The 26712-nt window shown below is 43.8% G+C and overlaps 1 protein-coding gene across 3 annotated transcripts in view; it reads left to right on the top strand.

Annotated features, from left to right (window-relative positions):
- AUTS2 (activator of transcription and developmental regulator AUTS2) overlaps positions 1–26712 on the top strand; it is a gene marked incomplete at its 5' end in the record, with an annotated part of 1085698 nt that overhangs the window by 460933 nt on the left and 598053 nt on the right. For all 3 annotated transcript variants that reach the window (XM_080830209.1, XM_080830208.1, XM_080830210.1), the window contains one exon: positions 26120–26215. In XM_080830209.1, the coding sequence (XP_080686335.1) occupies positions 26120–26215 (96 nt within the window). The remainder of the gene's footprint in view (positions 1–26119; positions 26216–26712) is intronic.

Raw genomic sequence — 26712 nt, 5'->3', positions numbered from 1 at the left:
CACTTGGTACCGCAGGATACCAGGTTCTATTTCGGGGCTGATAAAATCCTCCTTCTGAAAGCACGGGTTTATTACATTACAGCTGCACATGAGCCGAGCTCCGTCCTGACCCCGTGTTAAGTGTCTGTGGTAGAGTTCATTACATCCATATACTGGAAGTCCTGCCAATATACTGGCAGCAAAATCCTAGTGGAAACTAAATGGCAATAAAAAAGAGAAATGATAGCCCGCGTGAGTGGTGAGGAGCACAGCTTTATTGAGACTGGACAACCCCAGAGTAGTGACTTGGCACGCAGACCTGAGTTTAAGAGAGTGTGAGTGAAAGCTGATATTGGAATAACGATTCTGTGGCACAGACATGGGAATAATTTAATTAATTGCACTGAAATTTCTTTGATGAATAGTTATGTGGTGATAAGCATGAGGTCGAACAGCAGAATGAGTTTCAGCTTTTTAATGGGCCGGCACAGCTGCAGTTTTGGACGCCTTCCCACTCTATTTTCCCCCGCAGCTCTGCGCCGCGTTGCTCGTCCGCATCTCCCCAGCTAAGCTCGCCGTGAGCGGGGCTCCCTCTCCCCGTCTGCCGAGCCGAGGGGCGAGCGCGTCTGGCCACGGGAAGCAGGCTGGCGACTGCTTTGAAATGAAAACCAGATCAAACGAAAACTGTGGGAGGGTTTCCTTACGAGGGCCGCGCCTCCCCTGCTCCCCCAGATCTCTAGGATGCTTTTACGGAGTCTTTGCTGCTAAGTTGTATAAAGATTTTAATAAAAATTTCTTGTCCCTGGAGAAAGAGGCCTGTCTTTGTTGTCAGAGAGCTGGAGGGAAGTGAGCAGTGGAGCCCAGCTGGGGCGGCAGCATTAATCCCACGACTCGTAGCTCGTATTTTCAGACAGATCAATTACTTATGGCTGTAACCAATCTCTCGCCATTTTCTTGCTGTGCAGGGCTCCATTTCCAGACTTGGCAGCTGACATATCCTTCCAACTTGATAGAACTTCGGCTGCAAATCTCCTCAGGTCTGCTGCCTCCATTCATCGAGGCTGTACAAATGAGTTGTTAAATAAAAATCAAAAGTCAGAAATGGTGGGTGGTAATCTCCGCTTGGCGCTGTAGCGCCCGTGGATCTAGGCAACATTTTCGGTTGGATTTTTTTTTTTTTTTTTAACAAGACAAGTGATTCCCTTGTCTTCCTTCCTTCACTTCTGTGGACAGGCTTTGCATGAGAGAAAAGCCTTCTCTAGAGGGAAGAAATTATCCACAGTGGATGCATTTCTTATCAACTTATAAGTTGAAAGATTAACTCAGAACGGAGAGGAAGAAGATAATGAGGAGACACGAAGGGCACGTGCAGGTGAGCTGTGTCTAATGCGTTCCACACACAGTGAGTCACCCGTTTGCAGCTGCCGGGCTGCCTGGGCCGAAGGCCAGGAGATTCTGTATCAGAAACAAGTGACCCTCGCTAACACAGCGGTGGCAGAGGACGTGTAAGGTGTTTACCGAGCGTGTCACGGTGTGAACAGAGAACCACTGTCAGCCGTCTAAACTCAGCAGCCTTGGATGACTTGACCCAGAATCTATCTCGTGTTTGGGAGACATCCTGATTCCTTGAATGTGTCGTGGCCTTCACAGAGGTGTCCGGCCAGGCCAGCCTTCCTGGAAGAGGGGATCTGGGGCCGCATGCAGGGAATGGTGGCGTCTTGTGACTTGAGCCGCTCTAGACACGCAGATGTGCGGCTTTGGGGAAAACACCTGTTGCCGCCCTCCTGTGCCCTCGTCTTTCGTGGTCCTCCCGTCGGTCCCGCATTTCCGACATCAGCCCTCCGAGGACTTGTCTCTTTCCCCCCACAGTAACCAACTATGAGGAGCTCACAGGGAGCAAAGATGAAAATGCGGACATGTTGTGTGCTCTGGAGGCCTTGTCCTACTTGGGACCCGTCCGTGAGGGACTCTGGGAGCAGAGAGTCATGACCTCTGTTAACGGTTAAGGAGGTGAGTCCCTGCTGGTACAGGCCGACAGCCGCGATTTCCCCTTGGGCTTGGATGACTTTGGATTGATTCTAAAGAAGCAAAAGAAACATGCAGAGCATACGCGTTTGATTTGAAAGTGAAAAGCCTGTTTCTGCCTGTTTTCTTCCCCCTGTTTCCTCCTCCAGCCCTTCCTGGGCACCCTAACGTGAAGAGTAAAACACACGTCACGCGTGCCAGCAGGCGGTGCCGCGCTGCCTGCCCTGCTCTGGACACGGATTCTTGTGGGTCTGCGTTTTATTAGGGGGCATTAAGTCGTTTGGAAAAGACTCGTTCGCAGCCATGCATGACCGTCCCCCGTCCTCAGAGCCTGCCAACAGTTGAAAATACGAGAGGAGGAACGGAAAGGGGGTGAGATGTATAGTTAGTGAGTTCCAGTTGCTTTTCTCCTCCTTGGACTGGTGCCCGTCTTATTAGGAGTTCTTTAGTGAAACAAAATGCAGCGGTAGTGGAGAGAAATGACGGGCACTTTCCAGCAGCTCTCCGCCCTCCACGCTCCCCCTCAGAGAAAAGCTTCGGAGTCTGTAAGCTTCCTCCCTTGGCTGTAGTTAAGAAGCCGGTGGGCGGTGTAATGGGCTTTTGGAAGGGGTGCAGGGGTTTGTGTGTTCTGTTTGATGTTGCAAAGACCAAGCCCTGAGGGAGACCTGCAGAGAGGATGTTCTGTTCTTAAAGAAAGGCGAAGATTAACCTGAAACGTGAACTCCTGAATTCGGAAGGACTTGGGTGCTACCAGGGAATGATCTCATTGACTTCCGCGGAAACATCTGGCAAACGGCCTGCTGCAGACGAGCGGAGGGCTGGGCAAATATGTTTTAATGATTTTGATTAATGAAAGGCGATCACCGGTAAACTTGACGGGATTAGATCACAGATTAAGGGTGTGGGTGTGTGGGGGTGTTTATGTGGTTAAGGCTTTCTCTGTAGACGTGCGCACACACACACAGTCTTGTAAACCACGTACTCTTCTTAGAGACGCCCCAATCATGCTTTTCTTTGTACTCAGAGATCAAGCTCATTATCAAAGTATGCGATACTTCTTATTTTGAAGGTGTTTTTAGGAGTGGTAATGAAGGAGCATTCATTTATTTGTCATTCACAAATATGTGCGTTCACATGAATGTGTGTCATTCATTGAACATTTATTGAGTACCTACTGTATGCCAGTTGCAGTCCTAGGCACTGGGGATACAGTGGTGGGCGACAAAAAAGGCAAACAGTCTGTTCTGCTGTACTTTATAAGTTGCTGGAGAGACAGATTAAAATAAATAATCATGTAACTTTATACCCACAATTTTTATATTGGCTTCGTATTCAACAAAATTTTATTAAGTACCTCCATCTGCCCTAACTTCTGTGACAGGCTCATAGAAGAAAAAGCACGTTACCTAGTTCCTGTTGAAGTCCGTGGTTTGCAGTTTACAAGGAATGAAGCGGCTCTGGTTGTGGAATCGAGCAAAGCCCCCCGATCCGCACGGCCCCTGTGTTAATTTGGCACGTGGTCCTGAGGACAGTTAGATGGCGTTCTAGCGGAAGATCCTGTTATACACATACATAGACCCTAATGCATCCGCCAACGCTCTTATTATTAACGTCCCCTTCGCTGTGTCTCCACAACACTGGGTTCAGGAGTCGTCCTGCTTCTCGCTGGCTAATGTGTCCTGGGACCCCGGGGCAGCCTCCCTGAGCAGAGTTTCACATCTGCAAAATGGGAATGCTTGTACTATTTCCTGGGACTGTGAAGACGAAATGAAACCATGTAGGTGAAAATACTATGTAAAGGACTATACTCATGTGACTTTGCCTTACTTTTTTTACTGTTCACTCAGATTTCCTAGAGGGATAATGTTTATCGAAGTCCGCTATCTTCCATTCTCTTAAACCTGAGCAAATCAGAAGGAAGAATAGTTCTGAGTTCAAGTAGAAACTGGAAATCATCCTGTTTTTCCTCTCGCAAGTGTTCTGGAAAGATTAGAATATAACCTTGAACTTAGGGTAGAAATTAAGTTTTTTTCAAAGGCAGAATACTCGGTATCCACACGTACGCGCCGTCCTTGGAATGTGGTGTGTGGCGGTGACCACGCTCAGGTGTGCTGTCTGACACCCTCTCTCGGTTTCTTCTGTCTCGTGTTGTTGCTCCCCCCAGAGAGGGATGGAATGAAAAGAATCATTATGAATGCCTTCCCAGGGACTGGGCTCTGGCACCTTGTCCAGAAGATTTACGCTCTGAAGCGCTGAATAAAGTGCTGTAATTAGCCAAGAATCAGAAATACGCAGCCGCACAAGAGCATCATTATTCAGATGCAGAACCTTCGTTGAGATGACGCTGGCTGGTACTAATCTGCGAAGCTGTATTTTCTGGGGAAAAATCAATATGGATGAAACGAGAACTCCGTGTACCTCCTGCAGGGCCTGTTGTGTCTCCGTGAACTGTGATGTGATCTCTTGGCCTTTTGAATCGTTCAGTTTAAAGGCCTTACATAGATCATTCTGTCCTTGGTGGCGGGTGACTTTTCCTGAAGATTCTATCCCCAGACAGACTAACTTGGAAAAGCACATGCCTTTTGATCTTTGCTTGGCACGCTTGTGTGTGCATGCATGCTGGGCGTGAGAGGGAAAGGTCATCACGGAGCAGCCTGGGCACCTTCACTAACTCCACGTGGTCAGAGAAGGAATTTGAGAGAGCGCCTCATTCTCCCTACCCGGTCCTTGATTTCTGGTGCCAAGTCTCTCCGTGCAATCAGCGTGTGAGATCTTACAATCAGTTTGGACATTTACTCCTTTCTGGGTTCTACGCGTTGCCAGCCACATTCCTGGCCCGTAACAGGCACTTGATAACGAGTGGAAATTTTTTTTTCTTAAAGATTTTACTTGTATTTGACAGAACCTGAGCCAAAGGCAGAAGCTTAACCTACTGAGCCACCCGGGCGCCCCAGTGAGTGGAAAATTTGAATGAGATTGGCCCTTGTTCCTTTTCCTTCCTACCACCCTGTCCTCCGTTCAGGCCTGAGCGGCTTGCTGGGAGCCGGGAGGTACATGTCATGTTGATCCGGGGTCAAGCTCTCGTCTGCGCATTTGGGGCCCAGCTTCTCTTACCACGCATGCTCCATATAGTCATCGGGCAGCTCTCTTCTAGGATAAACCGCAGCGTTCTAGAAAGTACCACACTCCGGGGGGGCAGAACTGTTGGGCAGTCTGTACAGGACAGATCACGTCACAGCCGCCTTAAAGTAGCTGCTAATGGAAAATCTGGCCAAGGCAGGGTCTTAAATAATATGTAGACTCAGCACACTGTCTCCAGAACTCACAGCATTTGTTAGCAGGGCATAAGCGAAGGTATGCTCCCCTTTAAAAAAAAAAAAAATGTAATTATTAGCAGGGGCCCAGTATAATTTAAGGTATTCTTTGGAGTTTATAAATATGGCCTCATAAAAAGCCTGAATATAAGGGAACTGTGACTTTAAGTCATTAGAAGCCCAGTGGTTTGATAAAATAACAGGAAACAGACAATTTATTATGAGCAGTCTCAGTAGCTCTGGATTATCTATAAAACTTTTACGGCCTTCCCCAAGTGGCAAGAAGCCATAAAACTTGCCTGAATGAGGGACTTGTTAATTTACTTGTTAAAGCAAATTAAAAATTTATAAGTGCTTTTAGGTAAATGAGATCTTCTCTCATTGCTGCCCTTGCGGGGCCCCGGAGTCCTGGGAGGGGAGAGTGGCTGAGCCCAGACACCACGGCAGAACAATAAAAGCCATTAAATTGTTCCAGCTTATTACAACAGAGCCGCGCAGCTGTCGCCGTGGCTAGCGGTGGGCACCCGTGGTTGAAGCCTGGAGTTTCACCAGCCCGTCTCACTCAGAGGGGAATGACAAGCAGAGTCGATTTTTACCTTTGCGGTTCTCCAGGCGTTGGTGTTCCAGACCGTGTCTCTTACTTTTCCTCGACCTTCTGAACCCGGAGGTTTTAAAGCCTGGTTTCCTACGGCCAGAAGTGTTTCTGTTGCGTTCCATAGGCTGCTGGTTCTCCCACATTTTTGTCATCATCATGCCTCTTAGCCATTTAATCTCTGGACAAAAGCCCCAGGCCCTGGAGTGTTTCTCTAACTTCATCAGCATTTCTTTTAAAAAAACGAAAAAACGGGGGCACCTGGGTGGCTCAGTGGGTTAAGCCTCTGCCTTCGGCTCAGGTCACGATCTCAGGGTCCTGGGATCGAGCCCCGCGTTGGGCTCTCTGCTCGGCAGGGAGCCTGCTTCCCCCTCTTTCTATGCCTACTTGGAATCTCTGTCAAATCAATAAATAAAATAAAATCTTAAAAAAAAAATGAGAGAGAAAAACACCTCTCTTTCCTTTACTTTATCAAAAAGCCTGGAAGTCAGGAGAAGGAACATAACGTAAGAAGGAAAACAGGGTACATGTTCTTGTGTATCGGACTCCAGAACTGTAGAACCAATATTTTTCGTGGAATCTGCAGCGTAAAGGCAAAGGCAGATTTTCTTGCGCTCTGCTTTGGAGGAAAAATCAACTGAGGTCAAAACTCTTGGATCTAAACATCCCCCTTCACTCTTTCCTGTTTGCCACCTGTCGAATTTCTTCTAAAAGTGACAGGAGTCGCGGGTTTCTCAAGAGGGAATTTTTTAGCTTGAGGCCCTGTAACCCGGGGCTCCTTGTCCTCTCTCTGGGACTTGCCTTCTGCGGGACACACTTCTTCGCTGAGAGCAAGGGTTCTGGGGAACTCTTCCACACAGATCAGAAGTTGTTCTTCAGGAAGACCTTTTGCATTTGTAGGGCAGAAAAAAAAAAACTTTATATCTCAATTACAGACCGTATTTAATATTAAATTTAAAAGGGGATGGATATTTCACAAGTATATTTAAATTTCAAAGATCTCTTTAGAAAAGTCAGGTTCTGCAAACATTTTCTTCTGGTAATATTTTCCAATCTCTGCAGTGAAAAGGTACATTTTATTAGCTTTGAGAACAGAAAGGATAAAAAGGCATAATTGGTACAAGTGTTTGTTCCGCAGAACTCACCGTCGGTTACTTACAGACCTCCGACTTGGATTTATTCGTATTTCTGGTTTGGATTCCATCTGAAACTGTGTTTGAGAAGCGTATTGTTGGCAACTAACGTGTCACAGGAGATTGGGGGTTAGATGAAAAGCGACAGGAATGGCAAATAAGTAGATACTTTAAGCAGTATTCCAGGCTTTTAGAAGACATCGGCTTTCGAGCAAGGAGGTCGCTTAAGGTCAGCGTTGGCCCCGGTGGTGACACTTCTCCTGGTCGCTGCCATGATTGCTTTAGGAATACCATTATGCAGCGCCACTGTATACTTATTGTCCCTCTTACTGAACCTCATGAGCCTCTTGTTGTTTTGAACGTTGATGACTTTGTACTTGGAGCCTCAGATCTTCACTTTGAGTTTCAGCAAAAATGCTCGGTTATGACCGTCTTTGCACAGATGATCTCTGGGCTCTACGGTGTTTTTGAATTTGGTTTTACTTCCTTATGGGTGGACCTTTCAGAGTGGAGCCTTCGTAGATGTCTTCTTATTGTATTACCCCGTAGACCCGACCACAAAGTAGAGAGCTCTAGTGGCTGAACACACACTCTTTCGTTCAAGAGGACCAGGCTGAATTGCATGGACAGAAAAAGATGATAAATTTTAAATTTTTTGAATAGAAAATGACACCGGTCCAGAGGTTACCGGGGAACCATAGTAGTTTATGAGGAGATCCAGAAAGGACTGTGTTGCCATGGGTCAGTCGTGCTGACTGCCTTTCCAGACCTCCACAATGAAGTCCTGATAAACGTTTCACAGGGAAATAGCATTGCTTCAAAAAATATTTGTTTCTCACAGAGTTCATGTTAGAAATTTAGTGTATGTGCTCACTCGTTAGTAATATTGATATATGTTGTATAATGATTGCCTAATTGCTAATTTTCCTATGCTAATTGATGTTTTTCTATAAAACTAAATTCTTTAGCTCTTTACATTTATTGAATGCCATCTGGCTTATGAATTTTCATAAGAACTGCCAAAAAAAAAAAAAAAGGTGCAGACCCCTCCCCCCCCATCTTTCTCCTAAAAAGGTGCTGAATATGTATCCATAATGACTTTTTAATGTGCCTTTAGGGATTTCTTTCTTTTTTTTTTTTCTGTAGGAAAAAACATCATTAAACTAAAAATATTTTCTCTCTACCAACTTGAATTTCCTTTCCATATCACCACTAATCATTGCTGTGGCAATATACCCTCTTCCTCTTTTTAAAAATATTCTCCCTGTTCTTGCTCTGTGTTGGGCAAATACTACATTTAAAATATGCCTATCCTGATGGCCAGGAAAACTCCCGCATTTATTTTGTATTTTTAAAAATAGCTCTATATATTTATTTACCCATAACACTTAGGTTTGAAGACATCATTAAGCTTTGACTTATTATATAAAAGCAAAGAAGTATGAAGGAAGCGCCCATATAATCTTTTTAATTTGCAGTGTTTAGTATTTTTGGTGATGTCTTTATAAAACTAGCTACCAGCCCTCTGGCATCTCTGTGAAGATCGTTTTGATATTAATAGTTTGTTTGCTTAGATAATATCTGTAGGGGTGTGTGTGTGTGTCTATGTATGTGTGTTTATATGCATTGTAAATTGTCTTAGTCTGTTTAGGCTGCTATAGCCAAATACTGTAGATTTCGGGGGGCTTGTAAACAACACACGTTTATTTATCACAGTCCTGAGAAGTCAGAGATCCAGGTTCCAGCAGGTTCCTTTGTTCAGGGCCTACTTCCTGGTCGATAGACGGCCTTCTTTTCCATTTCTCACAAGGGGGAAGGGGTGAGGGAGCCCTCTGCAGTCTCATGAAAGCCCCACCTTGATGACCTCATCGTTTCCAGAGACCCCCACCTCCTAATACCATCACATTTGGGATTCGGTTTCAGTACATGAATTGGAGAGGGATGCGGGATTCAGTCTGTAGCGTACATGTATATGTATATGTTTTATAGACATAAGCACTAAAATTTTGCAGAGCTTTTTTGATAAGCAAGCTAGTCTACGTGCTTTCCTATTTTTTCCCCTTTCATGATCTTCTACTACATACCTAGAGCTAAGACTAACAGTGAAGTTACAAATCAGACAACAATTGCTTGGCACCTATAGATTTTGAATAAGAGATAAAAATTAACTTGAGTAGATTAGAGGGCTCTTTTAACTCATCATTAGATGAATCCAGATTTCTTACTTCAGGCCGCTAAAATTAACGGAATTGTATACTTGCATATTTTTGTATATTGTATATTGTATAGTATTGTATACTATACTTCTGGGTCTAATATGAGCAAACAACAACAAAATCCCTGTGTTAAAAGGTGCTTTAATTAGTAGTAATTCTACGAAGAAATTTGAGATAGTTTTATAAAATTTAGTTCCCAGGTTCGTACATTTAATATGTGCAGATTCAGCCACATTAGATTATGTATTAGTTAATCAGGATTGAGGGAAACGGTTGTAAAAATAACCAAGATACGTGATGACGTTTGCTTCATCTTTCCTGTTACAAAGATATCAGAATAATTACAGCTAATTTACTAATTGCCTGCCCTAAAATATTTGGTCATTAAATCACAAAACGCTAGGATTGTTATGGCCTAGAGGAGCAGACACACCGTGATTGGTTCTAATGGGCCTGCCTTGCCTGTGAATGATTATCCTCAGGACGGTTGCGTAATACTGTGGATTAACAGGGACCCCGGGGTAGGGCCTTGCTGTGCATCCCAGGTCCCCCTCTTCGTATCTGTTTAACCTTGGGTTATCCTGGACCTCCACTTTCTGGGCCTTAAAATGGAAGTCCTCATTGCTGGGAAATGAGCCTATGGAGCTCCCTGCAGCGGACTGTCGACTTTGCCTTCAGGACGGTCAGCAGCATTCAGCGGGGGGCGGGAACTGCATGTAGCTCCGCACCCCACCCCTCTCTGGGTGTCTCCGGTTGGGTCCCTCATCTCTGAATTTTACTTCTTTGTCTGTAAGGGGGAGACATTACAATCACTATTTGTATGACCCCAGAAAATATATGTGAGGATTAAATTAGATCAGTTATGTACAGTGGTTGGAAAATTGTGTAACAGCAAACAAATTTGTGTAGCATTATTATTACCGTAAAAATGGAAACAGCTTAATGGTAACTGGTTCTTCTGTCTCATCTTGCCAGATCTGAGCAAGTGATACATCCGTTTGTCCATCATTGTTCTTGTGATTGTTGCTGGGGTGGTAGAAGATAGCAGGCTAGGACATTTGTGGCAATTCAAGCCAAAAGTTAGCTGCATTATTAAACACTAACAACACCTCTTTTAGTCACAGCTCAATGAGAGTTTCTGTTGTTTATGAAGGGGGCTAATGTCGTATGCGTTTTGGGGGGAAAATGCCTAATTAGAAAATTGGATCTGTTCTTAAATTGCAAATGCATGTACATCAAAGCGATCATAAGAATAAATTTAAGTCTGATAGTGTACATGGTTTCAGTACACATTGGCGAAATATCCTGCTGATTGCTGATTGAAAACAGTTGTTAATTCTCTACTTCACTAAATTCAGAGTGGAAAAACTTTCCTTAATAAAGAACAGATTGAGGAGATCCAAGACCTTACTGTGTGGGAATTAATGGCAGATGCATATACTGGTAGTTAAAATGTTTCATTAGATGTTAATGTCTTGCTGTGTTTTTAATTGTTCAGGAATTAGCCTCCAGAATATTAAAACCATCTGTTTGTTATCATGATGAAACAGAATGCTTAAATAGTTATTAATTTGTGTTTCTTGTCTTATTTTTTTTTTCAGGGATAATCTGTAAAACTTTGATCTGTTTGGAGTTTAGGGAATTTGGAATGTGGAAGTGAAAAACAATTTTAAAACACACCAGTGTCCCAAATAGCTGTAGTTTGCTTTTTTTTTCCCCCTACCTGCTGTGCATATTTTATGTGTATTCTTTTTTCACATACTTTCTACCTTTTTTTTTTTTTTTTTTGGGTAACATGAGTTGACTTGTATTTTCATGATGAGATTAGGGTGACTGTAGAGCTGATTTAGTAGTTGATTTAAACTATATGATGACCCTTAACATGCTGATTATTTTACCTTCAAGATCAAAACAGTTTATGAATTTGGAGGGATGAAGGAAGGCTCAATGTTTAGATTCTAAGGACATGCTCTGCCTGCCGTATTCCACAAGCGCATCATGACTAGTGGAGGGCCTTAGCTTTTACGGAGTCAGGTGGCTTTGGTTTTACTGTTTTCTGCCTTTTGTGACTTTGCTCAGAGTACCTTAGTCTTCCTCAGAGTTCTTCAGTTTCTGCCTACGTAAGCTGGGAAGTACAATTTAATTTACAGAGTTTTTATGAACCTTAGAAATATTATGAAGATGTGGCATATTCTTCTACACAGTAGACATATTTGTTCCTTTTTTTTTTTTTTAAGATTTTATTTATTTATTTGACAGGGAGATCACAAGTAGGCAGAGAGGCAGGCGGAGAGAGAGGGGGAAGCAGACTCCCCACCGAGCAGAGAGCCCCATGCGGGGCTCGATCCCAGGACCCCGAGATCATGACCTGAGCCGAAGGCAGAGGCCTTAACCCACTGAGCCACCCAGGTGCCAGTTGCTTCCTTTCTTGATTACATGGAGCTACTGAGATATTTTGGGTCCTACTGAGAAATACGGGAGCACTAAAACTGTAAGAGCCACAAGCAAACCCTTCATTCATCAGCCTTTGCTCTTGTGTTGATCGCCGGACATTGGTGGCCTTAAGTTCTTATCCTCAAAGTGAAAATCTCAGCTAGTGTCATCTTATCTCTAGTGAACTGTCAGATTGTGGAGACAGACAGTGGAGAGAACTAGTATATCTTTGCATGGGATTCTAATTTATGTCTCCAAGTGGTCTAGTCTTTGTCTTCTCATCTCTTAATTTGGCTCAGAAAAATTGTCAAGTTCTTTCTTCTTTAATTTATGCCAATCAGGTAAAGTCATGCCAAGAATGAGAAACTTGTACGCATTTGAATCTTTCTTACGTTTTGGAGAAATGTCATGTGTGTAGACCAAGAATTTCCGGTAGCTGGGAAATTCATGGTTCTCGGTGTCTCTTCTCTCTTTACCCCTACCTCACCTGCCCCTCATGGAGAATTGGATGACTGCACTCTCTGTATCTGTTTTGCTCACATTAAAAATGGGAGAGACTCCATTACTTTAAATCTTCTGGAACCAAGTGAAAAATCACTTGGTATATGGAAGTGAAGTTTGTTGTAACCCCACGTCCCTAACTCAGGTTTCCCAGGCCAGGCAAATCATGGGAATGAGTGATGGAGGTCAGTGCAGGATGTGGGGACCTCATTGGCACAGGCAGCAACGACCTCCTGGATCTGTAGAATTAATTCAGCTGCTGTTCTTGTTTCCAGGAACGCATCTCTTTGCTAAGTGGGGCACGCTGGCACTGGAGGTCACACAAGCCATTTCTTTTCTGTGCAATAAGAACAAACATACCATCTCCCTCGAAAGCACTTTTTCATGGAAAAACTCACTCAGGAGAGTGCATTGGGTTCTGTTACAGTTGGGTTTCTTTTATAACTACTGATGTTCTTAATCAGTGTTTGGTAGCATACACATCTAAACATTTCTGCCTTTCTGTGGGGTGTTTTGGAAGAAGCCTTTGCTGGATTGATTTAAAAAAAAACAAGAAAATACTTTTTCTTATTTAAAAAAACACCATTAGATGGTAAAATAAATAAGGATTTTAAATGCTTCATATTATCTAAATTACTTAAAGTGGCAATCTCATCAATAAGGTTGTGTAATACTAGGAGAGCTATTAACTTCTCTTGGTAGTGGTTTTTGACCTTTTGCGGAACAAGTACTTCTAAAAGTCTCAAATGCCAGGATGAAGATTTATTAAACTAACTGTAATTATGTGCTGCTTTTCATTTTCTAATCCTATACCTGACTATCTAAAATATCTTAAATTACAGGTGATCACTTTTTCAAGAACAAAATCAACAGTATTACTTTTTGGAGCATAAGGATTTTAAAGGCCACAGATTTGCTAACGCACATGTAGTCACTGTTTTTGAGGTCTCCTTATTGGCTAATCCTAGAAGACTAGCTTTCTATGACCTAGTCACACTCTTGTTAATAGCTCCAAGAGGCATTCTCTAGGAGACTTTGAAGGTTGACTTCCATGCTGCAGATATTAAAAGATTATACATAGGAATTAATTGAACAGATATTTATTGAGCATCTGTTAAATTATAGGTACTGTTCTAGACTCTGTACCCGTAACAGTGAACAAAATAGATAAAAACCCCGTTAAAACTTACTGCCTGGTTGCAGTGTGGTTGAGGTAGCAGGAGTCTGGAGGAAACAGGTGAAGGATACACTACGTGGGGAGGTGTTAGACAGAAGCAGGGCTAACAGTTGTGAACGGGACTGATCAGGAAAGTCCTCGCTGAGAAAGTGACATTTAAGTGAAGACCTCGGTGAACTTTGTGTCTTCTGGGAGGCTGAACATTCCAGGCAGATGTTGTGGCAAGAGGAAAGACCCTGAGGTGGGAGCACGCCTGACTTGTTTGCGGAACAGCAAAGTGGCCAGTACAGCTGCTCCAAAGGGAGCAAGACAGAGAGTAGTAGAGAATGAGGCCAGAGAAGTAATGGGGGAATCAGATACGGGGGGGTTGCCTTGTAGGCCATTGTGATGACCTTGGTGTTTATTCTGATATGATGGAGAGACTCTGGAATATTTTGAGAAGACTGGGAAATGAATTAATGTGCTTTTTAGCAGCAGTACTCAGGCTCCTGGGAGAGATGGACAGAAGTGGCCGGAAGGGCGCCGTGGGGGGATCAGATAGGAAGGTGTTGTCATCATCCAGGCAAGAGACAAAGGTAGCTTTGAGCAGAGGGGCAGCTGTAGATAAAGATTTTGTCCTAAGCAGCTGGAAAGTAGCAACTTTACAATAACAATTGGGAACATTGAGAACATGGCTTTAGTCATTTTGAGTTTGAGACACCCTTTTCGATGTTTAAGTAGCGTTGAAGGAGTACCTGAACTTAGAAGCCTAGGATTTCGGAAGAGATGGAGGCCAAGGGTGCAAATTAGGTGTCACCAGCACAACGATCATATGTAAACCATTGAGACTGCATGAGATCATCAGAGGTCGTGAGCACAGGCCTAAAAGAGAAGCGGTCCCAAGACCGAGCCCTGGAGAACCTAACATTAAGGGTTGGGACTAAGTGAAGGGCCCAGACTGATAAGGAGTGTCGGGGAGGTGGGAGGAAAGGCAGGGGTGAAGCGAAGTGCCTCGAGGACGAGGGGATGATCCGTTGTGTCCGATGTTACCGTTAGGTAGGTCGGTCGGTGAGATGGGCGCTGGCAGTGACCACTCGGTTTAGCACTGGTAGGTCGTCGCTGACTAGTACCGGACTCCCTCAAAGCCGGGCGGCAGAGCCTTTTCCTGGAGCCCTGGTCTGGCCCTCCTCGCCCCGAGCGGAAGGGATCGAAGGGCCAAGGACAAGTGCCCGCTTGGAGCCCACCGCACTCCTACACACGTCACTGGTCATGTGGGACTCCGGAATTCCGCCCAGATGTCCTCAGTCGAACTGTGAGGATCTGCTCTCCGGGTCCGTCCTCCTGACGGCACTGGCAGCACAGCCGTGGCTGTGCCCGAGCTGGGGGCGCCGCTAGTGGAGCCGGGGCCGGTCGGCAGTGCGGGGGGCCCGGAGGATGGACTGGGCTGGCACCGCACTTGCGGGTGAGGCTTCTTGAGGGACGGAACCGCCGACGGAAAGGGGAGGGCACCAGGCCTGCGCCCGGTTCGTCTGCCCTGCCACGTCCCGTCAAGAAGCCTCAAGGAATACAAAATTCCAAATTAAAAACCCGGCCTTCGGACGAGAGATACTTTATTTAACAGTGCGGTCGCCTGACTTGCAACTTCGCGCCATGTAGCTGGCCGGTTCTTGGGTCTCTTGCCCTGAGCTCTGCACGGCGTCTGAGAGCCTGCTGTCGACTTTGACAGGGGTCGTTTCATGGCGGGGGGGACAAAGGCCTCCTTGGGCTGGGTTCAGCAGAGAACTGGAGGGAAAGAATGGGTGATACTGAATGAAATGTTTTCGAGAATCATTTGTGAGGGCCTGAAAGCAACGGAAAGCTGGCCGGGTTCTTGTGTTTGTCTTGTTGCATTTTGTTCTCTTCGACGGTGGGAAAGAGAACGGCCAGGATGTCTGTACCTAAAGAGAAAAGGAGTGTATGAGTTTGCCGGTGGTCATAACGAAGTACCACCGAGTGGGGAACTTCGGGGACAGAAATTCGTTTTCTCGCAGTTCTGGAGGCTGGAGGTACGAGGCCAGGGTGTTGGCAGGCTTTCCCGAGGCCTCTGCTTGCCTTGCTGGTGGTTGTGGCCTCACATGGTCTTTGCTGTCTTCACGGGCCTCCTGTTGTCTCTGTGTCTCCATCTCCTCCTCGTGTGCAGACCCAGGCCAGACTAGGGGCCCCCTCATGGCCTCATTTTAACTTAATTACCCTTTGAAAGTCCCTCTCTGCAAATGCACTCACCTTCCAACATACAAATTTTGGATAGACACAATTCAGGCATAAGAGGGATCTCAGATATTCTAGAACCTGCGTTTGTGGAACCCATCCCACTTATAAAATGTCTGTAGCTTTTTAAAAAAAAGTCAAATATCATGGTTGCTGTTCATTTCTGTTCTCGTGGAAATAATGGAGCTTAGTACGGAATAGTTACTAACTGGCAGTAAGTTTAGTGATACACAGGTTTCTTAAGTGCCGGGGACTGAATTGTGCCTCCTCCCAATTCGTATGTTGAACCCCCATGTGTGTGGGGTCAGGAAGTAATTAAGGTGAAACGAGGTCCTAAAGGACAGGACCCTGTTGACTGTATGAGAGTCGTCACCAGAGAGTAGCTCTCCTCTCCCCGCCTCGTGAGGACACAGGGAGAAGACAGCTGTTGATAACGCGAGGAAGAGAGGGAGTTCTCTCCAGAAACTGCCCATGCTGACCTGATCTTGTACTTCTGGTCTCTCAACTGTGAGAAAATGTCTGTTGACCAAGCCATCTAGTCTATGGAATTTTGTTACGGCGGCCTGGGCCTGTTTGGACGTTAAGATACCCACAGGTAGAGGAGAACCCTCAGGCTTGGTGAGGGTTCAGTTTTTGGCTGAATTTGAAATGTACTGGTATGAAAACAGTGGCAAGTTGGAAAGAGGTTTGCTCTAAAAGTTCATTATTTTACAAATTTTGATAGCTTGCAACCAAACTATTTTATATCCTAACGAATTCTAGATGTGTGTAATCTAGCAATGAAAGTGAATAGCCGTTGAGTTTGTGGCTTAGGGGAGAATAATGCTTCTTCTGGACACCAGGTTTTTAAAACTTATTTTAAGGGCAAGTTTAAAATGCATCTGAAGTAGAGATAATAGTGTAATAAACCCAGATGTACTCATCTTCCAAACTCAACAGTTAAGACATCTTGTTTCCTGGGGTGCCTGGGTGGCTCAGTCGTTAAGGTAGATACCTTCGTCTCAGGTCATGAGCCCAGGGTCCTGGGATCGAGCCCCGCATCGGGCTCTCCCTACTCAGCGGGAAGCCTGCTTCTCCCTCTCCCACTCCCCCTGCTTGTGTTTCCTCTCTTGCTGTGTCTCTCTCTGTCAAATAAATAAGTAAAATCTTTTTAAAAAAAATATTTTTTTTAAAAAAATCTTTTTAAAAAAAGATTTTACTTATTTATTTGACAGAGATCACAAGTAGGCAGAGAGGCGGGCAGAGAGAGAGACAGGGGAGGAAGCTGTTCTCCCTATCACCTGCATTATTTTGAAATGTAAGTCCCAAATGTCAGATCATTTCTGTTACAAATATTTCGGTCTGTGTCTACAAAAGCTCTTTCCTTTTTATTGTAATTATATCAAAATAGAAATAATTTCTTAATCTCATCAGTACTCATCAGTGGACGTATCTGAGTTTGCCTCATAACTTTTTACACTTTGTGGAAATTAGATTAAAACAGGAGCAGAACCTTGCTGTCGGTTGAGGGGCGTGTGTGTTACCTCGTTCCTACTCTTCTGTGCTGATTTTGCAATTGATTCATCAAGGGAATCGGGAGATTTCTGGATTTTGCAGATTTCATATCCCTTGATGTGTAGTTTAATATCTGCCCGATCCCTTACATTTCTTGCAAGTTTGTTCAAGAATCTGTGGTGAATCAAATTCAGGTTTGATGGGAGTGGGGAGCGTTGAGTGGTGTGTTCTCACATCAGAAGGCATGTGTTACCTGGTTTTCTTTCTTTTCATGATGTTATAACAGCCGTGGATGCTTGATTCCTTGCTTTATTTTATTTTTCATTTTCAGAAGGTCCTCCAAAGTTAACCAAGAAGGTATTTATTTGTTGGTTGGTTTTAATTGTCTACTTTTGTAGCCATGTTTGATATGTTTTAATTCATTGTGTTATTATGCTACTGGTAATTAAATTGTCCCATCTTGCATTAGTGGAAGCGCCTCAAATTTGGCTCCCAAGTCCCTTTGACATGGTCTTTCTGGGATGACAAGACGTGTGAGACTCATCTTGCGTATTTCTTTCCTTCAGCCTTAGTTGGCTATTTTTTCATGGTAGAACGGGAAAAAAAGACATAAGGACACAAAGCATTCTGTGTCTGATGGTTATTTTAAACAATGCCAGGCCATTTAAAAAGTTGCTTGAAAACATGTCTTCTTACAGAAAAATAGAAGAAGGAAGTTCCGTGTGCTTGTTATTTTTGTACATTCATTCTCACCAACCAAATAATATTGTCTCAGAATTTCTTTTTATTAATCAGAATCTCATTATTACAAGGTAGAGACTTTGCCAAAGCAGTCAGACATTCCTTCATCAAATTATTGTTGCATGGCTCGCGCGTACTGCATGTGAATTTCTGAGCTGATTTGAAAACAGATTTGTCTTCTAGTCCACAGTCATACCCAGGGAATGCCAAATGTCTTTTGTTCGTTCAGGCTTTTCTCTTGGGTTTCATTCTTGTTCATCTCCCCCCACCCCCTGTAGTGTAGATTTCCTTTTCAGTAGAAAATGAAGTCAGGTATGTTATCATGCTTTTCGTCAACATAATTCACCCTAGAAGTAGTACCCCAGTTGTGGATCGGGATGTGAGTTACAGATCCAGCCCTGCTGTTTACACTTCCATTCTCTTCCCTTCATATTATTAAGTTACAAAGAAACAGTATTGTAATAACCTCTTGGCTAAATCATAGAGAGTTACGATTCTCTTGATAAGCTGTAGAACATTATTAGGTTCTGCTGTCTGGGTTGAGTGTGTCTGTTGGAAGGATATCAAAGTTGGTCAGATTGCTTTTGACTGTCTTAATTGCTCCTTATTTATGTTTGAAACTATGTAGGTAGATTGATCTTGGCTTATTTTCCTCTCTTTATTAACTTTCAGGGTTTATCTTTACTGCTACAAAGTCCACCGAACCCCTTTCAGTGTTGAGTAATGTATGTGATTGGCAAGGAGAAGGGATTCGATAGTTTCCCTTTCGAAGCTGGTGACATAGCCTTCAGGACATCCTCTGTGCCGTACCTTAAGTGTTTATTTGGGAACATCACTGACACATTAGATAAACGACACGCCAAAGTCCAAGAAGCCTATTTTGTTTTGCATTAGTGAAACTTTACTAACTCCATTGGAATGATTTTATAATAAACGGAATTAGAAGCACTTTCTCCTTTTCTTGTCTTTGTAAACCGCCTGTTGGTAGGCAGAATTCCAAGTTGTCCCTCAGGATAACTTGCCTCCTATGAACTCCCACGATTAGATTTTTGTGTAGCGTAGTTGACTTTAAGAAAGGGGGCTCCCAGGTGCCCGGTGGCTCAATGGGTTAAGCCTCTGCCTTCGGCTTAGGTCATGATCTCAGGGTCCTGGGATCAAGTCCCAAGTCTGGCTTTCTGCTCAGCGGGGAGCCTGCTCCCCCCACCCTGCCCCCGCCTGCCTCTCTGCCTACTTGTGATCTGTTTCTCTGTCAAATAAATAAAATCTTAAAAAAAAGAAAAGAAAAGAAAAGAAAGGGGGCTCCCTTCCCTGAGCCTGACCCAACAGGTAAGTCCTTAATAAGGAAGTACTTCTGGAGTAAGAGAGAAGAATGACAAAATCTTTCACTTTTTAAAAATACCTCCTTATTGAAATGTAAGTTACATGTCCGGAATTTCACTTACTGTAAGTGTACACTTTAGTGAGTTTTGGTACATTTACAGGGTCGTATGATCATCACAATACTCCAGTTTTGGAACTTTGATGTCAACTCAGAAATTTCCCTTTTGTCCACTTGCAAATCGGTGGTCTCCTACATTCTTTGGAAAAATTCGGTTAGATCTTGGTGGAACTACCCTTCATTTTATTATTAAATTGAACCTGTTGTATTTATTCAAGTTTTTGCAGCTCTTTTAATTAAAAAAAAAATTCCTTAGCTCCCTTTGTGTTTCATTTATATTAGTGGATTTTGGAACAGATTAGCTTTGCATATTTTTCTTAATGCTCTGAATCAAATTTTGTTTAAAAATTTTAAAGTTCACACTATTTGATTATGATTTTGACAGTACCACCATAGAATATTCAGTACTGTAATTTAGAAATGTGTTTATTCTCACGTTTTCATAGTAATAATCATGTTCTTATATTATTTTCACATTATATATTATTAAATTACCACATTATTATGTTTCTACATTTGGTTTGCTCTTTATCTCTTTTTATTCTTAGATTTGTAAGTATGTCTCTCTTGATTCTGTGGGTTTCACTCCCATTTATACTCTGGTTTATTGATGGTGTCCAGTATCTTAATTTCCAATTCATTATGTCCTTATAATTTTTTAAAAAGATTTATTTATTTATTTTGAGAGAGAGGTAGAGAGCAAAAGAGAGAGAGCGAGTGCTCAAGAGGGGACAAGGAGGTGGCACAAGGAGAGAGAATCCTCAGGCAGATTCCACGCTGAGCCCAGAGCCCGATGTGGAGCGCGGTTCCAAGACTCTGAGATCGTGGCGGGAGCCAAGATCAAGAATCGGCCGCTTCACCACTGAGCCACCCAGGCGCCCCTGTGCTTTTCATCTTTGGAATTGCCTTTCTCTAATTTTCCCTGCCGTTGCTTTTTTGTCTTTTTCATCTCTGCATCTAGGCTATTGATTTCTATTATTTTCCACTTTTTAGAAAGTTTAGAAAGTTAACCTCCAGCACAGAATTTACAGCATCCTGTTAATTTTTTACCTTACATATTTATAGTTTTTATTTTCTTTTAATATGATTTGTTTGTGATTTTGTCTTTGACTCAACTGTAACTACAGAATTTTTTTTTAATTTTATTTTTTCTTTCAGTGTTCCAACATTCATTGTTTATGCACCATACCCAGTGCTCCATGCAACATGTGCCCACCTTAATACCCGCCACCAGGCTCACCCAACCCCCACCTCCTGCCCCTCCAAAATCCTCACATTGCTTCTCAAAAGTCCACAGTCTCTCATGGCTTGTCTCCCCCTCTGTTTAAAGATTTTATTTATCTATTTGACAGAAAGAGAGAGGGTGCACAAGTAGGGGGGGCAGAAGAGGAAGAAGCAGGCTCCCCACTGAGCAGGGAGCCCGATGTGGGGCTCGATCCCAGGACCCTGGCATCACGACCTGAGTTCAAGACAGACGCTTCACCACCGACTGAGCCACCCAGGCGCCCCATGTGGAGAGAGTTTTAAAAATGTATTTTAAAAGAAGATTAAAAAAAAAAATCTCTAGAGGAGATAGTCATTAATTTTCATCATAGAGGAGGCTGCTCCTGTGATTTTTACGTTTTGGAATCTGTTTTGATGTTCTTCGTGGCCTGGCCCACTTGCAGCTGATGCTGATGCCTGGTGGGGGCACCGAGAACTACCAAGTTCATGACGTCGTGCGTACGTCAGACGAGTGTTTGAGCGTCTGCGTCCTTTCCTGAGGCTCAGTGCTCTTGCCCCCCGCTAGTAGGATGTGAGAGACTCCCGTCTCCCTTTCCTTGATTACTGAAGTTGCTTCTTTACTTTATACGTGGGCACATGGAAGTTGGTAACTTGCTCCTTTAGTCTAAAGTACAGAAGTGCAAAAGGTAAAGAAGGCACCTCTTGCAACTCTAAAATGACTGTCTTTGACCTGGGACTTCAGCTCACCATTTATTTCTAATCCTTTGTCTTTTCCCCCCTTCTCTTTTTTTAAACTTAGGACTTCTCACTAACAAATAATTGGGTATTTATTTATTTTACCAAACAGATATAAGATGTCCTTGTTTTTTAAAAAACAGGACTTGGGGCGCTTGGGTGGCTCAGTGGGTTAAGCCTCTGCCTTCGGCTCAGGTCATGATCCCGGGGTCCTGGGATCGAGCCCCGTATCGGGCTCTCTGCTCAGCAGGGAGCCTGCATCTCACCCCACCCCCCACCTGCCCCTCTGCCTCCTTGTGATCTCTGTCAAATAAATAAATAAAAGTCTTAAAAAAAATAAAAATAAATACAGAGAACAAACCGATGTTTGGCAGAGGAAAGTGGGACGAGGGGATGGGCAAAATGAGGGAAGGGGAGTGGAAGATACAGATTTCTAGTTGTAGAGTGAGTAAGTCACGGAAACAAAAGGTCCCGCAAAGGGAGTATAGCCAGTGGCCTTCTAATAGTGTCGTATGGTGATAGGTGGTACCTGCACTCGTGGGGAGCATAGAATAACATTTAGAGATGTTGAATCTCTGTGCTGTACACCTGAAACTAATAAAACATCCCGTGTCAACTTTTTTCGAATAAAAAAAATGAAAATAGTACACATGCCACCCAATATATGGGGAAGAGTCCAACCCATAGGGAAAGTTTGATTTTGAAAAAGAAAACCAACATTTTTACAAGATTAAATTCTTGCTGTTTTGATGTTAGGAATGTTAAACAAAATTTCTTGGAAACAAAGAAAAGTCTGTTCTTATTGACAGCATTTTTAAAACACTGTGTGGAGTTCATTCAGATCCCTGCAGGAAAGCTCAGCAGTCCGAGATAGGATTTATGCTGCTTTGAGGAACCAGAAACGATGGTAGGAGATTACTTTTGGATGCTTTTCTGCATTGCGGTGCATAATTCACATCATTCCTCTTGAGTTTCGGGCATAGGTGTCTTCTCCACATACTTTATCCTTCTGTGAATTTTGTTTGAAGAATTAATGACAACCTCCTGAGCATCTAGCATCTTGAACCCTCCGTACCGAAGCTGAGAAGAGTAGCATCGCCCGCCTCGCAGATCTTGGCAGGGGTGTATGGAACGGCTACACCTTCACTGAGTCCGGGGTGATGGGTTTTCGTTACATGTTCATCAGCAGCGATGAAACCATGGGTTGCTATTTTCCTAATCAGCCCTTAATAACCGTTAACTCTAACAAGACCACAGCTTCAGAGTTTCTGCATATACTATCGACCGTGGAGTCTAATGGAAAACAACCCGGCCTCTTAGGTTTTACAGAAACTGCCGTCTTACTAGTGGGATTCCTACCGCTCATGCTGGTCACCAGCTTCCCTTTACTTCATCTGTTTTGTTCTAATCCGGAGCCTAAATTGTATAATATTCTGATGGGAAGACACTAATGGAAATAGGAGTGAATTACGGTAATTTTTAAATAAGCAAGGTATTTCAAAATATCTAGAAGATGATAAGAGGAGATCTCATCGCATCTGTTGTAGCAAAAGCTGTCTTACAACAGCCGCCATGGATGCTGGGACGAATCAATGCGGGCAGATCGATTTTCCTTAGGTCTTTAAATGTTTAAGCCAGCACCTGGCCTTTGTAATGTCTCTGGTTGTAGGTTATAGCTGGGAATTTCAGGTGAAGGATTACAACTTCTAAGTTAGCTGTGCTACCCCAAATGATCCATTGGATATGGCTAAAAATGCCAGTTTTAAATGTATTCATGGGATTAGGAATGAATACTTCTTCGCCTGAAATCTTGTGGTTTAGCTTTAGTACTTACTGTAGTCAATCCATTTCTTTGAAATATTGAGCTGTCTGACAGCTTAAAATCCTAAGTTTCCTTTAAACTTGAGCCTGGCTTTGGAGGAGAAAAGGGTAGTGTGGGGCTGGATTTTTACGTAAGTCTCTCTGAAGAGAATTCACTGAAGTGCTTTTGCTGGCAGAGCTCAGGGCAGGCCAGGAAGCGGCTCCGTCTCAGTCCTCCGTGGGTTTTGCCCTTAGCCTAGATCAGCATTTAGCCAGATGATAGACATCAGAGCCGCCGAAGTCTCCTGTCAAGCCTGTTGAAGTCATCACTTTCCTTCCATGAAGAAACATGGAAGAGACCCAAATGCAAAGTCCAGATTGGGCGAAGCCAGGTGGATGGATACCAGGAGCGGTCTTTCTGCTCTTATTATATGTGCTGCCGAAGCGAGCACGGTCTTTCTGCTCTTAAATGGTTAATTCTCTGCCACGTGTTTGTTCCCCATCTAGATGGAGGGACTGAGTTTTTATAAACATCTCTAGGTCAAGTATCACCTTGTTAGGTTTTGTTCTTTGTGGATGAAGTCAGTTACCGCAAATATATCTAAAACATATTCCGTTGAGAATACTGATACGCTGCAGACTCGTTATTGTCATGTGAAATGCTGACATCTGAATGGGTTCTAGGAAGTAGTGAGAAGAGCAGTGAGCCGTGCAGACACGGACCGAGTCCTAGACCTTGTGCCCAATTTTGAGCACCTCATTTGCTCTATTTGTTTTGTCATTCACACAGCAGAGGTAGCTTTACATGCGTTGACTCAACTCCGATCCAGGAAGATAAAAATTACGACATGGCCTATAAATTAGAGTATCCACCCCACGTATAGATGTTATCATCCGTCCAGTTCATTTAACAGTACGCCTTTTCAAACTTGAAAATGGATCGTCATTCTCCAAGGCCTTTAATGAAGAATGGTGTTATCGCCTAAACTCGGAAGGCACGTCGGAAAAGGAAGACAGACAAAGAGCTCTTCAAACAGCGTGGTGATCGCAGCTGAGCTTTCCAAACAGTCTTGACCTGGAAACCACAGAGAAGTGAGGGTGTGCCCTCCGGGGTGAGGAAACCTAGCGTGAACAGACAGATGCAGGACAGAAATGGACATGACATGTTCAGGAAATTGGGAGAAAGTGATGTTCATTTCCATTAAATTCCCCTTTATTGTAAGGATAAAAATGAAAACTTGAAGAGAATGACAATGTTCTGAACTTTTATTCCATAGTAATAAGAAAAGGCTCATACAGCTTGTGTCTGAATTAACTTAGAATTAGCAGATTTCGCAGTAATTTAGAAGGAAAGTAAGCCCTTCAGGGCCCAGGAGGATACAAGCTCAAACGAGTGTTACTTTTCTGGGTTCCATCAGAGGAGACTTCTGGAGAAAGGGATTTTTAGAAGAAAGTGATAAAAGTAGATTTGTAGGAAGGCTGAAAGCAAAAAGGAGCGCTCTGTATGGTGGGGTTTTGGGGACAGCTTATTAGATGGTGTGACCCAAAGTGGGATCGGAACGGCAGATTTTAGAAGAGGCACATAGACAGGGCACGTGGATTCAGATTTCATTCTCCATTCGTCTTGGTTCCCATTCCCCTTTGGCCCCGGAGCCACATGAGAACCTGCAGGCAAAAATTTTGCTACCTATTACCCGTTCATCTCTCTGAAATTCCCTCCTGCCCAGAAGCATGGAGCTCGTGTTTTGTTTGAGACTTTCCATGTCTGATCCATGGACCCCTTAGTAATGTTTTTTCCTATTTCCTCCCAGAAGGAAGTCTGTTTCAGATAAGACTCCTTCTGATCATTTCCTAGCATGTTGCTTTCCTGCCTTTGCTCTCTGCCTCTCTCCCATCAAGAGTATCTTTCCCTCCCCTCTCAGCCATATGAGCTCAATCTGCTTTTGAAACCCAAGGCTTCAGAGATGACTTCTCTTCCAAATGTCACTGGCTACTTGTTGGCGTCCCTTTACATGTATTTCCTTGTCTGTTGTATTTGCCCGTCTCGCAGTCTTTCTGTTGCTAGATTAAGGACATTATAAAATGGCTGTGCGTTGTGACCTGCGTCCGATTTCCTGGGGTCCCTGCAAAGGAGGTTCTTGATGATAACGTTGCCGGCTAATGGCCCATATGTGTGTGTCTTACAGTCTTCTCCAGACTGTTGGTTTGAGATTCTGCGTGTTTATTCATTTTAATGGAAAATCAGAGCTGGGTAAATGTGTAGAATTTTCTGAACATAAAAATCAAAGATGGGTAAATGTGGAAAATTTTCTGAACATGAAAATCAGAGCTGGCTAAATGTGCAGGAACTGCTAAAATGTAAGCTTCGTTAAGATCAGAGACTTTTTTTTTTTTTTTTTTTTGGTTTAGCATCGCTTTTCCAGCTCTTAGGACCAGGTACAGATGTAGCACTTAATACGTGTCTGTGGAAGGAGTCGTGGCTTAATTGCTTAAGCTGTAGGTCTTAACTGGGTACTCTTAAAGATCTGCCGAGAGACCTCCAGAATGCTGTCTCAGAGATTAGGATCAGGATCTTCCCAGCGGTGAGAGGACGACACGCAGCAGCTCGTCTTTTTCTCCTGGGAGAAGAAAACAGTGCTTTTGTTCTGTTTTGTTGTATTCTTTCTTAAGGGGACAGAGGGAAAAAGGTGGGCCGCTGTAGTAGTGTAATCTGACTTTAGCTAATTCAGTGTTTTTGGTCTTTTTATGGACCAAAAAAAGCTCCCAGTACAACAGAGGAAAACATCTGAGGGAAGATTACTTTCCAAGATCCATGGACCTTCGTTAAATTTTTGTCAAGTGTGTTTTTTTTCCGGCTTGCTCACTCTTATTTACAGTGACATTTTATGGTAAATGTGTTGCTTATCCTTCTCCGTGTTTCTTGCTGCGGCAGCTGGCCCGGCGCGACTCAGAAGCGGAGAAGAATGTTAAAACGTTAAAACGCGGGACCGTCGGTTGTTCGCTTCTGACAAGACTTAAAGAACATGGGCAGAGGCGGGGGTGTGAGGAGACCACTGACCTTTGTCTCTTTCCTCTTCTCTTTTGCCTGCAGCTCAAGCCAGGCCAGAACAGCTGCAGAGACAGCGACAGCGACAGCAGAGAATCCAAGGGTTTCCACCGGAGCAGCTCTCGGGAAAGGCTCAGCGACGTAAGTGTGAAAACATAATCAGACGAAACCACCAGGCCACACCTTCCTTGGGTCAAGTCTCAGCCTCCCAGCGCTCCTGCCCCTTCCCGTCACTTGGTCTGTGCGAGCATTACAGCTCCCTGTCTCTCGGCGGACGTGTTTGAGCCTGGCCTGAGGGTTCCATTCCGTTTTCTAGTGTGACCCAGAATGTGGTTTAACACGTAACAGGGCGGGTGGGAGTCCTTGTCACCTTAGAAACCAAAGATGACAAAGCGCCGTGATGATAACTTCCGTGGTCAGGGTGGCAGATGAAAGCGGTGCTCCCACTGCAAGATGACGTCGTTTAATTTGGGGCTTTCTGTCATTTCTTGGCCTGTGAAATTGGTAACGATCCCCATCTGCCATTTTATTTCTGTAGGAAGGGATAAGTAACGAGCCACTTGCTTGGCAAGAGAAGGCGTTTTATTTCCTGGCAAATGCTTGTGATAACGTGCCATGCCTCTTGAGGGGTCCGTCAG

This window comes from Martes martes (genome assembly GCF_963455335.1).
Source record: "Martes martes genome assembly, chromosome: 18".
Classification (NCBI taxonomy): domain Eukaryota; kingdom Metazoa; phylum Chordata; class Mammalia; order Carnivora; family Mustelidae; genus Martes; species Martes martes.
The sequence above is the reverse complement of the archived record's forward strand: the minus strand, read 5'-3'. Positions and strand labels throughout refer to the sequence as shown.